The sequence below is a fragment of the Leucopleurus acutus genome, assembly GCF_964270905.1.
Source record: "Leucopleurus acutus genome assembly, chromosome: 4".
NCBI lineage: Eukaryota > Metazoa > Chordata > Mammalia > Artiodactyla > Delphinidae > Leucopleurus > Leucopleurus acutus.
This window is the reverse complement of record NC_139146.1, coordinates 121,376,297-121,391,062: the sequence shown is the minus strand read 5'-3', so window position 1 is coordinate 121,391,062 and position 14,766 is coordinate 121,376,297. Positions and strand designations below refer to the sequence as shown.

The window sequence follows — 14,766 nt, the reverse complement described above, 5'->3', positions numbered from 1 at the left end:
TTCAGTAGTTGTGGCACGCGGGCTTAGCTGCTCTGCAGCACGTGGGATCCTCCTGGACCAGGGCTTGAATCTTTGTCCCCTGCACTGGCAGGCGGATTCTTAACCACTGCACCACCAGGGAAGCCCCACAGATAATTTTAAAACAATTCAGGTTGTATATATAAATTTATTTGTTACTGATATAAATCTCTGAATGTGTGTGTCTGCGTGTGTGCACACTTATGTGAGAGATAAGGTAAACTAGCACATAAGTTTTAAATCAGTTTAAATTATATTAAAAATACATTTGATTTGAAGCCAAATTGGAACTTACAGGGAAGTATATTTTTATATCGGTTCTTCCTTCTGTTTTCCTTAGTCTGTCCAATTAGACACTGATCCAGAGGTTTTAATTCTTGAAGATTCTGTAAAGCAAAAGTGGAAATAAAATTAAATTTGTTGAGATAAACAGTAATTCAGTAATGATTGCAAATGCTTTTTTAAAAAATAAATTATTTAATTTATTTTTATTTTTGGCTGCCTTAGGTTTTCATTGCTGTGCGTGGGCTTTCTCTAGTTGCAGCGAGCGGGGGCTACTCTTCGTTGTGGTGTGCGGGCTTCTCATTGCGGTGGCTTCTCTTGTTGCGGAGCACGGGCTCTAGGCACGTGGGCTTCAGTAGTTGTGGCTGACGGGCTCTAGAGCGCAGGCTCAGTAGTTGTGGCGCACAGGCTTAGTTGTCCCGTGGCATGTGGGATCTCCCGGACCAGGGCTTGAACCTGTGTCCCCTGCATTGGCAGGTGGATTCTTAACCACTGAACCACCAGGGAAGCCCCTGCAAATGCTTTAAATGTGCAGGGTGCAAAACTGACTATCAATCAGGGCAAATTTGACCGTTAAGAAACAGATATGTCCTGTCAAGACAAATAAGCCTGCAATCCCAATACTAATTCAATATATCAGTTGTTGAAATATAGTGTTGCAAATATCTTTAACATGTTGTGGTCAACTAACTTTGTGAGGCAGCAGTTTGTATCTTAATTTTAAATTTCAGCTTAAAGATGTGTATAATTTCATTTTAGAAAAAAAAAACACAATTCATGAAAACAATTTTGGCTTAAAGTAATGAGCTGGAGCAGAATTTCTGGGGTCACAGAATATTCCACGTGGTAGAATTGTGGTAAGATAGTCCTAAATTCTAAAGCCAACTCTTTCTCACTTTTCATTCACTCATTAATTAATCCATCTATCCATCTATCCATCCAAGTCAACCAATATACATTGAAAATGCCTACTATATGCAAGGCACTGTAATAAGTGCTGGGAATACATTAGAGAGAAAGAAGATATGATTTGGGCTGTCCTGGAGACCACAGGCTACTGGGAGAAAGAGGCAGTAAAAGAGTAAACAAACAAATATTGTGATATATGCGTTGAAGAAATTAACAAGCTGCTGTGATACAGAAAAATAAACATCTGCTTTATAAAGGGTTGTGATGGAAAGTCTCTGAGACGGTAACATTTAAACTTAAGACCTTAAAGAAGAAATCACTTCTGCAAAATGGAGAGAAAGAGTATAACTTAACATTGTGAACCTGTTTCCAAATCCATACAATGGGATTTAAAATATTTTGAGCATTATACACAAAGCATCTAGCACACTGTTGAAGCTCTCAGTAGAAGTTAGCTCCTTTCACTTCAGGGTCTACGAAAAGCTCAGGATGTGGGCAAGTAAGCAGATGGTTTGAGGGAGATGGGCAAGGTAGACCCCCAAACCACAGTGGTGCTACATTATTCTTTGGCCTAGTGGTAAGTAATGGATGGGGCCAGCAAGACCACAGGAGCAAGGCCTCTGAAGCACTGCTGCTTTGAACTGGCGGGCACATTCTTGGAGCTGTATTAAAATAAAAACTGTTGCTAACGATGAATCACATCTTTACTGTATTAACTATGAAGTTTAGTGGATGGTTGGAATTGATACTTGACTTTTTAAAAAAACTCTTTAGCCTTACATATGAGGATAATCTTCAGGGAGATTTATCAAGCTCCGAAGCTGCTAAAGAGATCCCTTTAAATCAATACTATTAGGATCCTAATTAGAAAAATTAATTTACTGCTAGAAATGACAAGATGGTACTTTTATAGTTGGAAGTTGTAAAGTAATAGACATTTTCAAGATTCTTAAAATTTCTCCTAACCTTGCAGAAAACTTTGTTGGAGAAAGAACAATTGTCAAAAGCCCCTTACCTCTAGCTCCTTAGACGGAATTCCTTGATCTAGTAAACCCCGCAACATTCGAATGACTGATTTCAACTCCGTACCGGTGTATTTACTGGAGGGAAGCACTTTGACAATGGGGAGTGTGGTGAGCTCCTCATTTGTCAGAAAGGGATGACCTAACAAGAAGATGGCAGTTGATTAAAAAAAAAAACAATTCCCCCCAGAATTGATTTAGCCAATAAGAGAGCTAATTTTAGCCAGTAAGAGAACCAATTTTATCCTATTCTCACCTCATCTATTTTTTACAAAAGTGAGAGTCTTTGACTTAATAAGGCAATAGAACTAACAAGTAGGCAGATAACTACAATCATCAAAGGAAAATCCTGGCCATAGCAAGATCCTTGTACCCAAACCTTAAGGGAACACCTCACTGACTGTTCAGAGTTCTTAAGGCTCTTGGCTGTCAATTACTCATAGCTTCTAAAGGAGTTTAAATTGTTTCTCTTTGCTTCTCTGGACCCAAATGGCACTGTTTACTTGATAAGAATGTATTTAGTCCTGTTTTTGTTTTGCATTTAAATTAGCCTCCAAGCACATGGAGAAAAGATGAAGGGAGATGCTTCAGAAATTCCTTACAAGGGGACATGGCACTAGAAACACTGATTTCTCCCCTCTCTACCCACCCTTAGTACTCAGTGCCACTATCTCTGTCATTTGATAGTTTTCTCCATGCAAATGAAATCCTAAGGGTCTTTAGGAGTTTATCAAACAAGTGCTATCAATGTCTAAGAAGAGGTATGTGTCTAATTTAGTACCTGCTCTACCTATGGAAAATGCTGATAACAGAAGGCAACTGTTATCCCGGAAAAAAGTAGGAGAGACTTCTTGCTATAGTCTGCACAAGTGTAGCTTTAATTACATCAATCAGTTGATAAAAGCATTTTGATGATGCAGCTACTATGCACGCAACAGTAATTCCAGGCACTGGGGGATCTCAAGAAGCTTAAGTTCTGTCTGGGGCGAAGACTAGTTGTGAATACAAAATCCAATCATATGAAATAACTGTAAACTTTTACAGAACTGAGTGTGAATGCAACAGGAGCTCAGAGGCTGGAGAGATGAACCTGGGTTACAGGATTTGAGCATTTCCATTGACACCAACAATCCAACTAAGTCAAAAAAGTGTTAATTCGACTCCTTTAATTTCTTTCAACAATGACTTCAAATTACAAAACCGTGTTCTTTCACTGCATTAATATAACATTTCTTTATACGAAAAAAAAAGAAATAAAACGCTGGATAGAACTTCATTTATCTACTGGCTCAGTATAAAACAAGAGAGGCAGTAATAGTGAGGACAGACCAACTGACTCTTGCTCTTAAAAATTTTCCTATCTTTGAGCTATTCTTCCTACTTTACTATAAATAAAATGTGCTCCTAGATTTCTTATTCTTGTTTCCATTTAAAGTATTTACACATCTATTTACATGTTTTACTCCAAGCCACTGAGAATTTTAGCCTAATAACTGTGCAAATATCTGGTCAATAAATGAATGTTGATGTTTGTCTATGTGATTTAACTTTATGTATAGAACTTAATAATGTAGACATATGGTGAAATAACATATCCATATATTCTGAAAACTGTAATTTTCAAACACTTTTTTTTTCTACCTATAGTTTTTGATTTAAAAAGTTGCTAATAAATTTCTTGCCTTTATTGGAATCTTCGTGGTTTGTCACTTCTATTGGCAATTCATCACTTCCCCATGTTATTTCATCATCATCATCAGTCTTCTTTTCTGCTGACTTGTGAATTAAGCTATGACAACAAAACACATTTATATTTTCTTCAGTTCTGTGTCCAAAATAAATTGAAATATTATGTCCTTGAATATTTGGAAATATGTCCTACATATTTCCACTACAATTATTATGGTATTTAAAAATAGATTATCTGATTAAAAAAACCTTAAATCCAAAATTCCTAAAATTTATTGGTAGATATAAATTAAACTGAGGTACAGAATTGTTTAATATAGTTTAAATTTTGTCCTCAAACAAATCCCAAGTCTTTGAACCTTAGGTTGAAGGAGTCATCTTGGGGATGGAGAAAGTGGTGGTTTGTTTCCACCCTTCCACTTGGATGCATGATTACAACTGTGTAAGTAGAGCTCTCTTTTGTTTTTTTTAACAGCTGTCTACTATTGTACTGTATGAGTGATTCTTCATTTAATTACAGAAGTCCCTACTGATGGACATCAGTCTTTCACTACAATTGGGGGTGAAAAGGACACTCTGGTATCTGGGCACTCACTTAATGTAATAAAACTCAGTACAAGTTCTCATTATTCTAGGGGTGCACAGCAGATGCCATCTCTCGGGTAAGGTGGGTGGCTAGAAAAGAGAAACTAGGTAGAAGAATAACATTTAGCGATTAGATGATATGAAAAAGGATAATGCAAAGGCCTGAATACATTTTAAACTTTCTGATACTCAGGGGAACAAAGCAGAGTACATTTTGTCTGATGACATTATTATACACCATTAAGGCAGGACATGCACTAATGCTCCCAAAACATTGTAACAGGACAGCAATTATGCTGCTTTTATGGTGGATGCTTTCCTCTGCTCCAACTAATTGTACATCACAGTTAACATGTAATTTGCAAGTTCTGCATCCATGAGGTCTTCTTGGTCTTCTAGCAAGTATGCTTTGTTTGGAAGGATATGTTTTGGAGATCCTCCCATAAGGATCCTCCCTTCTTTCTCATTCTTTTGAACAGCCGCTTAGTATTTCATTGTATGAGTACACCCTAATTTATTTTGTGTCTATTAGGGTTTTTTACTACTATAAACAATGTTGCAATAAATATTCTTATAGAAACATCTGCATACATATGGTAGTAGGATCAATTCTTAGAAATAAAATTGCTAGGTTGAAGGGAATGTACTACAGTTCTTTGAACCTGTGACACGTATCATTGTAAGATACACTATTCTGAATTAGGTCACAATGAGAGATACTTGGACTACCTATGTGCCAAACACCTGGAACAGCTGGCTGGGTTGTGGGTTCATAGACCCTGTCTTCACCCCCCAGTGACCCTGACCAGCCACAGGTTGTGAAGTCTCAGGGGGCCATTCCTGCAGTGGGGCCTGTGGTTGATACATGGACTTCCTTGTCCCCAAGCAAATCTCTAGGAGGTTAGAACCCAGAGTTGACTAAGTCTCTGCTTGAAACCGGGTCACAACCATGGCTTAGGAGGGGCAGAGAGGGGAGACAGAGTGAATAATAAAGCAGTGAGGGCCACCATAAACTTCGCAGGAGTTCCTTCAAAGGCATTTCTGTTATCCGTACCCTTCTGAGATCTACATGTCCTTCGAGTTCCTTCGAGGCTGTTTTTGTCTGTTTTGTGGCCTTTTCCCCCTTCATCGTTATTTAAAAAATAAAATAGTTTATATATACGTCAGCAAGCAGAAGAGTGTTTAGACTTCTTTTCTTTTTGGCAGATGAAGTATGGGAAGCAAAAGCCTTCTGAGGTTCTAGTCTAGTTATGTTATAAAGTTGAGCGTGGCCCTGCGTGCCGGAACTCTTAAACAGGTCAGCTGCCGTCACCCCATTTTTTCACACAATGCCCAGGAGACAGGCTCCCAACAGGCCACTCTGAGGCCAACCTTCTTTGGCAGAGAGGGAGTCTGTGAAGTCCCAGGCATTTAGGGCTACGTGGGTGGGACTAGGGCAAGGTGGTGGTTAGGGGTGGACAAGTGGACGAGACTCGGGGCCCGGCCCGCCCACCCCCAGCTTTAATCAGAGCAGTCCAGTATTTGTCTGTTTCTAGGTAGTAGCTGTGTGGCCTTGGGCCACAGCACGTTCCTGTGCGCCAGATACCACTCTAAATTCTTTTTTTTTTTTTTTTTTTTTTTGCGGTACGCAGGCCTCTCACTGTTGTGGCCTCTCCTGTTGTGGAGCACAAGCTCCGGACGCACAGGCTCAGCGGCCATGGCTCACGGACCCAGCCGCTCCGCGGCATGTGGGATCTTCCCGGACCAGGGCACGAACCCGTGTCCCCTGTGTCGGCAGGCGGACTCTCAACCACTGCGCCACCAGGGAAGCCCCACTCTAAATTCTTGAGGTGTACTGGTCATTTAATCCTCACACAATCTAGGAGGTAGACAGATACTATCCCTGTTTTAGAGATGAGCTCAGGTAATTTGCTCAAGATCACAGAGTAAGTGACAAAGCCAGGACACAAACTGGGCAGCCTGATTCCAAGCCCATGTTCTTAATCTCTACCGGTTTGCCTCCCAACTGACATGGGGTTGCTCTCACTCTCTCATTTTCTCTTTTCCTTCTACTTATCTCCCATGTTGGCCTCTGCACTTCCCCTCTTGCCCTCTCCAGTTCATTCTCCACAGTACACACCTTATCCCGTCAGTCCCCTGCTTAAAAAACTCTATGGCCCCCATTTCTCTTGGGATAAAGGCCAAGGTCCTTACCCTGCTCCCTTCTCATCTCAGGCCCCTCTCCTGTTTGCTCTGCTGTCAGCCACTCTGGTCTAGTTCAGGCCCTCAGGTGCTCTGTGCCCTCTCCCGCCCTGGGGTCTTTGCACACGCTGTTCCTCTGCTTGGACAGCTCCACGCCGTCTTTCCCATACCCCTACCCCTGTCCTAGGCGACTCCTGTTCATGCTTCAGAACGTAAATGTCTCTTCAAGGAGAAACCTCACCTACTACTTACTGTCTGAGAACATCAAGCCCCCAGGTGATATCCTCTCACAGTTTGTCATGACTTTTTACAATAAACAGCATTTTTCATGGTCTATGATGATTTATTTGTGGGATTATTTGATTAATATTTGCCTTTATGCTAGACTGTGAGTTCCTTGGGTTAAGGAGCTTCTTTGTCTTGTTAACAGTGTATTTCAAGCACACTGTCTGGTTTATATTAGGTGCTCAATAAATATCTGGATAATAATAATAAAAAAAAAGATACGCTATTACTTTGCTTACATTAAGAAATAATATCAGACTATAATTTTATGACCCTTCATGAGACACTAAAATTTTTAAAAAGTGTTTCCAAGAATCAGTAACATGTTAATAAAATCTGTATGTTAATAGTGTTTTCAATTTGCCACCCAAAGAATTTACACTAATTTATTCTTCCTCCCTTCCCCTGTTGACAGGGAAGAGCCTGTATCTTATTACTATTGGTGGCTGGCCCAGATATTTGCTGATCTTTTAGATATAAGACTATGCATTTCTATGTTAACAATATGTACCCCCTGTCTAACTTAGTGAAAAATTCACTGTCAATTTGCTTTTCTAGGAAAATGGAAATAGCTCCCTTTGACTGTTTGGTTATCATTTAATATGAAGCAAAATTTATGTACAACCACTTTGTTGGCCAACAATATATATAAACTCTTCCTGAGACATCATTTAGTGTTACAAAAAATCTTATTTTATATTAGAAACCGTTTTCAGAAAGAAAAACATTTGTGGGGGGTTTAAAATGTTTCTTACCTTCTTTGGTTTTATTTTCTTATTAAAGAATGAAATTTGTGAAGTATAGAAAAATTTAGAGAAACAGAAAAATAGGTTACCTATAATCACACCAGGAGAAGGTACTATCATCATCGTTGGCACATTTCCTTTTAGACTTTTCTTGCATTTTTTCTGATGGTCAAGAGAATACATTGCTTTTTTTGAGCAATGTCATAACAAACACATTGTCACATGTCACTAGAACTTCCTTGTAACAACATTCAGAAACATTTTTAATATTCAACCATACTTCCATAATCTACTCAATAAGTCTCATTTGACTGGAAAAGACACATGAATTTTAAAATCAACATCTAAATGGAAATCTTGAGAGCACTTCTAAAAAGAGAATGAAAGTGTTATAAATATTTGAAAAATAGTATTTTTACCTTTCAGTGTTTACTTTTTCTTCACAATATTCTTCACAGCCGTTCATTTTGGTAGACTACAACAAAGAGAAACCAAAATCAAATTAGCCCATTGTACCAAAAAAACAAACAAACAAACCAAAAACAATCCTATATAATGTTCAATTTTATTTCCTATATTTACTGTTATTATTCATCATCATGTTACAAAGACACACGACATTCAATCAATGCATGCCAAACTGTGGCTAAGGCATCTGCAGTGGCACAAGAGTTTTGGCTGGCTCCACTTATTCACCTCACACTCATCTTGGCTTTTCATTAATTTCTTTTTTTATATATAAATTTATTTTATTTATTTATTTTTGGCTGCATTGGGTCTTCATTGCTGCGCGCGGGCTTTCTCTAGTTGTGGCGAGTGGGGGCTACTCTTCCTTGCGGTGCACAGGCTTCTCATTGCGGTGGCTTCTCCTGTTGCAGAGCACGGGCTGTAGGCGCGTGGACTTCAGTAGTTGTGGCTCGTGGGCTCTAGAGCGCAGGCTCAGTAGTTGTGGTGCACGGGCTTAGTTGCTCTGCGGCATGTGGGATCTTCCCAGACCAGGGCTCGAACCCGCATCCCCTGCATCAGCAGGCGGATTCTTAACCACTGCACCACCAGGGAAGTCCCTTTCATTTCTTATATAAGGGATATGAATGTATAGAGGTAAGGAAAAAGAAAAATCTAAAGTAACAATTATTTAGATGTGCATACATGGCATGTTTTTACACTACTTCAATTTTAAAATCTAAAATTTCCAATGTGTTATCTTGCCCATCTATTTAATTTTTAAAATTTTTAATTAAAGTATAGTTGATTTACAATGTTTTGTTAGTTTCTGGTGTACAGCAAAGTGATTCACATACACACACACATATATATATACACACACATGTATATTCTTTTTCATGTTCTTTTCCATTATGGTTTATTACAGAATATTGAATATAGTTCCCTGTGCTATACAGTAGGATCTTGTTGTTTATCTGTTTTATATATAGTAGTTTGTATATGCTGATACCAAACTCCTAATTTATCCCTCTCCCACCCCTTTTGCCCTTTGGTAACCATCAAGTTTTCTAAATCTGTGAGTCTCTTTCTGTTTTGTAAATAAGTTCATTTGTATCATATTTTTTTATTTTTAATTTTTCGTACTTTATTCCTTATACTGATAGGTTAAGAAAGTAAAATTTTCCTAAGTACTAATTCATAGGTAATGTTTATAAGCGGGACACAAAACATTCAGTTTCACAAACAGTAATATCCAATGATCCCCTTAAATACAATTTTAATCCTTACTTTAAGCTAAGTGCAAGAATACTACAATAAGCTAAATACACACAAAACCTGTATATGCTGAACTACAAAAGTGGTTTCCGTGGCCACACATGGTCTTAGTCAAGTACACATTTCCACAATGAACAAGTACTAACAAATAAGTTAATAAACACTACCCCAAATGCTTATCCTGCTACTGAAAGCACTTATTTTTAGAAGCTTTGACCTGGGAAAATGAGTTCTCTTAAAAACTGACAAATAGTATAAGCCCTGAAGATTTTAAACCAAATAAGTCTTCCAACACACAAGCATTCATAGGAAAGTTTTAGTTTCTCAAAAAATAAAAAATGAAAATGAAAAAAATCACTCTTGTTATCTAAAGAGTATTAAAACAAATTATCTTAAGACAAATAAACACTCCTAAAAAAGGTTGTATTTTTTATCATTTTCTCCTTAAAAGTCTTTTAATAACTTAAGACTACTGTAATCTAAAAACTTTAGAATACATGAAACACATGTCTTCGCTATCAAAGGTACCATTTAGATTTCACATATTAAACAGCTACAGTACAGCCTACAATGGCACAAGTACACCTAATACATAAATATTAATTCATCATTTAGATGGTCAAAAGTCAGAAGGAACTGAATGGTTTGCAAGGTACTTTGACTTACATGTGGTCATTAAAATCCAGTAATTAATTCAAAGTATGGTAATATAATGGCAGGCAATTAAAGGCTCAAATATCACTCTAAAATTGAAGACAACGAAAATAGAGACTGAAAACGTTGTGGTTCTCTATTTTTCATTCACATGGCTAGATATCAGAACCTTACTGTGGAAAATATAGTTATTAAATATGGTTTCCCCAGAAAATAATGAAACTTCAGAAAGTACAAAAAATGTCAAGATCCATAGTTTGCTTCATCAAATGCTTTTCTAGCTCGTTTCAATTCTTCATTCATAGTAAGCAAGTCTTTAACCCTAGCAAACTTTCTTGGGTCCTTTCGAATCAAGAAGATGATATCTTCAACTTGTACCTGACCTTGTCTTCCAATTGACATTGCCTTGTGAGTCATTTCAGTGATGAACTCTATGACAAGGTCTTCAAGAATATCTACTGACTCAGTATAAGGATTCTGGTCATCACCAAACCCATACATCATACACTGTAATTCTTTAGAAAAAAGTCTCTTTCTTTTACCCTGTCCACCTTCTGCACCTCCTCCAATTTCTTCATTTTCTTCCTCAAAGGTGGGGTCTTCTTCTTCATCTGCCATCCCAGCAGCCAGCCACCTCCAGGGCCTGTATCATATTTTAGATTCCACATATAAGGGCTATCATATTTGCCCTTCTATTTTTTAAAGCGAGGGGTGTCTCCCTAGGAAACTGAGATCAATCAGGTCGTACTTTAACTGAGTATGGTGTCACAGAGACCCAAGTCCTGCAGAAGCAGTTTGCTACAATCAGGAGATGCCAAGTTGCATTCTTACACGGTTAATCTTACATTTAAGTCTTCATTAGGACAAATTATCTTAAATGAGAAACTCCTTCCATTTCAAGATCCTGCATTATCTGGCCTCTGTCTACCTCTACAATCCGTCTGGTTTTACTCTCCTCTTCACTAACTAGGCTTCAAACTGATGGGCCTTTCTTTTAGCTCTTCAAAATCGCTCTTTTTTCACTTTTTCCTTGTTTAATCTAAGTGTCTTTACCTTCTGAGGATGTTTCCTAACCACCCAGTCTAAAAGTGGGTCTCCTTGGTATTCTCTTTCATAGCACTTTTTTAAACTTCATAGACCTTATCACAACTTGTAATTGCGTGTTTATTTGATCTTTTAGTACAGACTCTGTAGTTAAAAAGTATCTATAATAAAGTGACTCTGATATCATTTTCAGTTTATCTGAGGGAAACACAGAACTTCTATGGTGGAAGAAATAAAGTAGATTGTTTTTATCCACTGACAACTGAAAAAAAACCTTCTTAGACCTTATCCGTTTTTTAAAAAAAATAAATTTGTTTTTCGCTGTGTTCGGTCTTCGTTGCTGCGTGCGGGATTTCTTTAGTTGCAGCAAGTGGGGGCTGCTCTTCGTTGCAGTGCGCGGGCTTCTCATTGTGGTGGCTTCTCTTGTTGTGGAGCATGGGCTCTAGGTACACGGGCTTCAGCAGTTGCGGCATGCGGGCTTAGTTGCTCTGCGGCATGTGGGATCTTCCCAGACCAGGGCTTGAACGCAACAGGCTCCGGACGCGCAGGCTCAGTGGCCATGGCCCACGGGCGCAGCCGCTCCGCGGCATGTGGGATCTTCCCAGACCGGGGCACGAACCCACGTCCCCTGCAACGGCAGGCGGACTCTCAACCACTGTGCCACCAGGGAAGCCCATGGCAGGCGGATTCTTAACCACTGCGCCACCAGGGAAGCCCTCCTTATCCGTTTTTAGAAGCTGATAATTTTAGTCTGGGTTAAAACTTTTTTCCAAGTAGTCATTTGGATTTCTTATTCCCCATCATAATCCCGATCTAGGAATCACCATGTGTGCAATCATTTTGCAAAGTATACAGCCTTTTATAAAGGTGTTACTGGGCTTCCCTGGTGGCACAGTGGTTAAGAATCTGCCTGCCAATGCAAGGGGCACAGGTTCGAGCCCTGGGCCTGGAAGATCCCACATACCATGGAGCAACTAAGCCTGTGCGCCACAACTACTGAAGCCCACGCACCTAGAGCCCGTGCTCTGCAACAAGAGAAGCCACCACAATGAGAAGCCCGCAGACCACAACAAAGAGAAAGCCTGCGCACAGCAACGAAGACTCAATGCAGCCAAAAATAAATAAATTTATTAAAAGAGTAAAGTGTTATTATTAACATTAAAATAATGAGATAAAGCCCAATTGGAAATACACTATAGCAATACTTGTATTAACCAATTTTTCACTATTTTTGCAAAGTTTACCTATGTATGGTTTGGGGGTGGGTCAGCCTCTCTTCTCATTCTGGATTGTAGGCTCTTTGGAAGAGGAGGAGGCTGTAGTACTGCCTCAAGGAAAAGATTTAAGGTTTTTATCATGGCCAGCCTGTTTGAAGGTTAGTTTGTAATCCTACTGCTCAAAGAATCCAGATTCAGCAACTTGAAGAGTAGAGGAGGTATCTGCTGGATCTAGGACCAGCTACATAATTTGTAGTGCCCAGTGCCAGATGAAAATATGGGCTCTTTCTTTGGTATGGCATGTAAGTCATTTCATGAACCCATCCCTATCTCTTAAGCCTTAGCTTTCAAGACACCATGTGATACCCTAATAGCAATGATTTAGTGCCCTGAATTTTCCATGTTGATCCAGACCTTCGTACCTTTGCTGAGAAGCTCCTCGGTATGGAACGCTCTTTCCCATTTTATCTCACCTATCAAAATCTTTAAAATGCTAATTCTCTAGGAGGCTTTAATAACCACACCCACATACTCCTGTATAGCCCCTATATTCCCTAATTCTTTATAATCCTCTCTGAACTCCACATAGACACTCCATAAAAAAGCAGGATATGTTTTCTTACTATAGCTTTTTGTAGAGTTGAAAGTAAAATTTATTCTGATATTAATTTCAATTTATTTGTGGGAAATCAGAGCTTCCATGGAGGAAGAAAATTTACTTATTTGCATGTGTACATCTCCCAAATTGACTGCTAGATTGCACAAGCAAATTTAGGACGGACACCCTGACGTCCCTTCTTACCCTGTTATCCCCAAAATAAACAAGTTCAGCAACAGCTGAAGTGAAGAGTTTTGAAACTTTCAGTAGTAATTTACAATAATGTGTATGACTGGCATTCATTCACAAATAACACACAGACATTGGCCTGAAGTACTTCGCTAAGAGCTATAGTAGTACCCCTTTATTTGAGGTGTGATACATTCCAAGACACCCAGTGAATGCCTGATACCACGAAAAGTGCTGAACTCTGTTTTCTGTTCATGTCTTCCACTCACAAATTGAATGCCTCTTCCATCTTAACTAAGCATTTTTTCATGCACTGTGGCCTTAACTTTTGCAGTTTGAGGTGCAACAGGAAAACCAGCACAAATTTCTTTTTCCTTCTTCACAATTTCGCAGATAGATTTGTTCTTACCGTAGATTTTAGCAACTAACCTCAGCATACGATTTTTCTCTTTCCTTATGAAGTAGAGAACTTTCACCTTTTCACTTAAAGGAAGCACTTATGGCTTCTCTTTGGCAACATCCAGATTGCCAGCATCACTACTCTTGTACTGCAGGGCCATCATTGAATAAGAGTTACATGAACACAAACACTTGGATACTGCCATGACCGCTCCGATAACCAAGATGGCTACTAAGTGACTAATGGGCAAGATACATTGGACAAAGGGATGATTTATGTCCTGGGTGGGACGGAGTGAGACGGAGCAAGATTTCATCTCACTGCTTAGAATGGCACATCATTTAAAACTTATGAATTGTTTATTTCTGGAATTTCCACTTAACATTTTCCAACTGTGGTTGACCGTAAGTAACTGAAACCCCAAAAGTGAAACTGTAGATGGGGGGCCGGGGGCTACAATAGTTAAGTATAGAGACAATTAATTGCAGCAGAGGGACCAATGCAACGACTTACACAAGTAGCTATCAGAGGGACAAATCTTTCTTTTTAAAAAGGACATTCCTCTATTTTTTATAATACCAGTGGATAGCACCTTAACATCTGGCACATGATAAAACTTTCAGGGTTGCAAAATATACTGTTAAGAACCAATTCAGTAAATAATCATTTGTTTAGGGTGATTCTCAACGTGACACACTTACAAATTTCTGAATATTTAAAAAAACTCTATGGAACTCTTTAAAACTACTCAAATGTAGGTAATATTCGAGAAACATTAAGATGAAACAAAACTTTTCTAGAATACTGGTTCAGTCTTTCAGCGATGAAGATTAGTCATATTTGTCTCTTTTGAATTTGCCTTCTTATGAATATAATTAACATTGTGACTTTAACACATTTAGATTTTGAAACACATGAAACTTTTTCATGTTTTTATTTCAGTACCCTGTGTCCTCTTTTCCTAAATTTGTTTTTTGCTTTCTTTGTTTTGCTTACCATTAGTCAAAATCTCTTCTAAAGCAGAAGTCTCACCTATTCAAGTGCTAATTTGTTTTTCAGGATTGACTGGCCCGAAATACTTGGTCTTAAACATCTTGAATTCTCAAGACACAAAATTGTGGGCTCTATCTATACTTCGGTGGCAGGACAACTTATGTATTATTTACATAATATTTCCTAATAACTGGTAGGAATATTCTCCCTCCAAGAACCTTAATTTTTGGAT

At 38.7% G+C, this 14,766-nt stretch overlaps 2 protein-coding genes across 2 annotated transcripts in view; both read right to left on the bottom strand.

The window, feature by feature from the left end:
* The window catches only part of PTPN13 (protein tyrosine phosphatase non-receptor type 13), a gene marked incomplete at its 5' end in the record, with an annotated part of 176,769 nt that overhangs the window by 7,155 nt on the left and 154,848 nt on the right, over positions 1–14,766 (bottom strand). The window contains 4 exons of the mRNA XM_082838934.1: positions 314–404; positions 2,225–2,373; positions 3,914–4,020; positions 8,137–8,192. Of these exons, the coding sequence (XP_082695060.1) occupies positions 314–404; positions 2,225–2,373; positions 3,914–4,020; positions 8,137–8,192 (403 nt within the window). The remainder of the gene's footprint in view (positions 1–313; positions 405–2,224; positions 2,374–3,913; positions 4,021–8,136; positions 8,193–14,766) is intronic.
* Positions 10,337–10,711, bottom strand: LOC309961540 (transcription initiation factor TFIID subunit 13-like; the record flags this gene model as incomplete). Its single annotated transcript, XM_082838960.1, has 1 exon — positions 10,337–10,711. One exon carries the CDS (start codon positions 10,709–10,711, stop codon positions 10,337–10,339), a length of 375 nt encoding a protein of 124 aa, XP_082695086.1.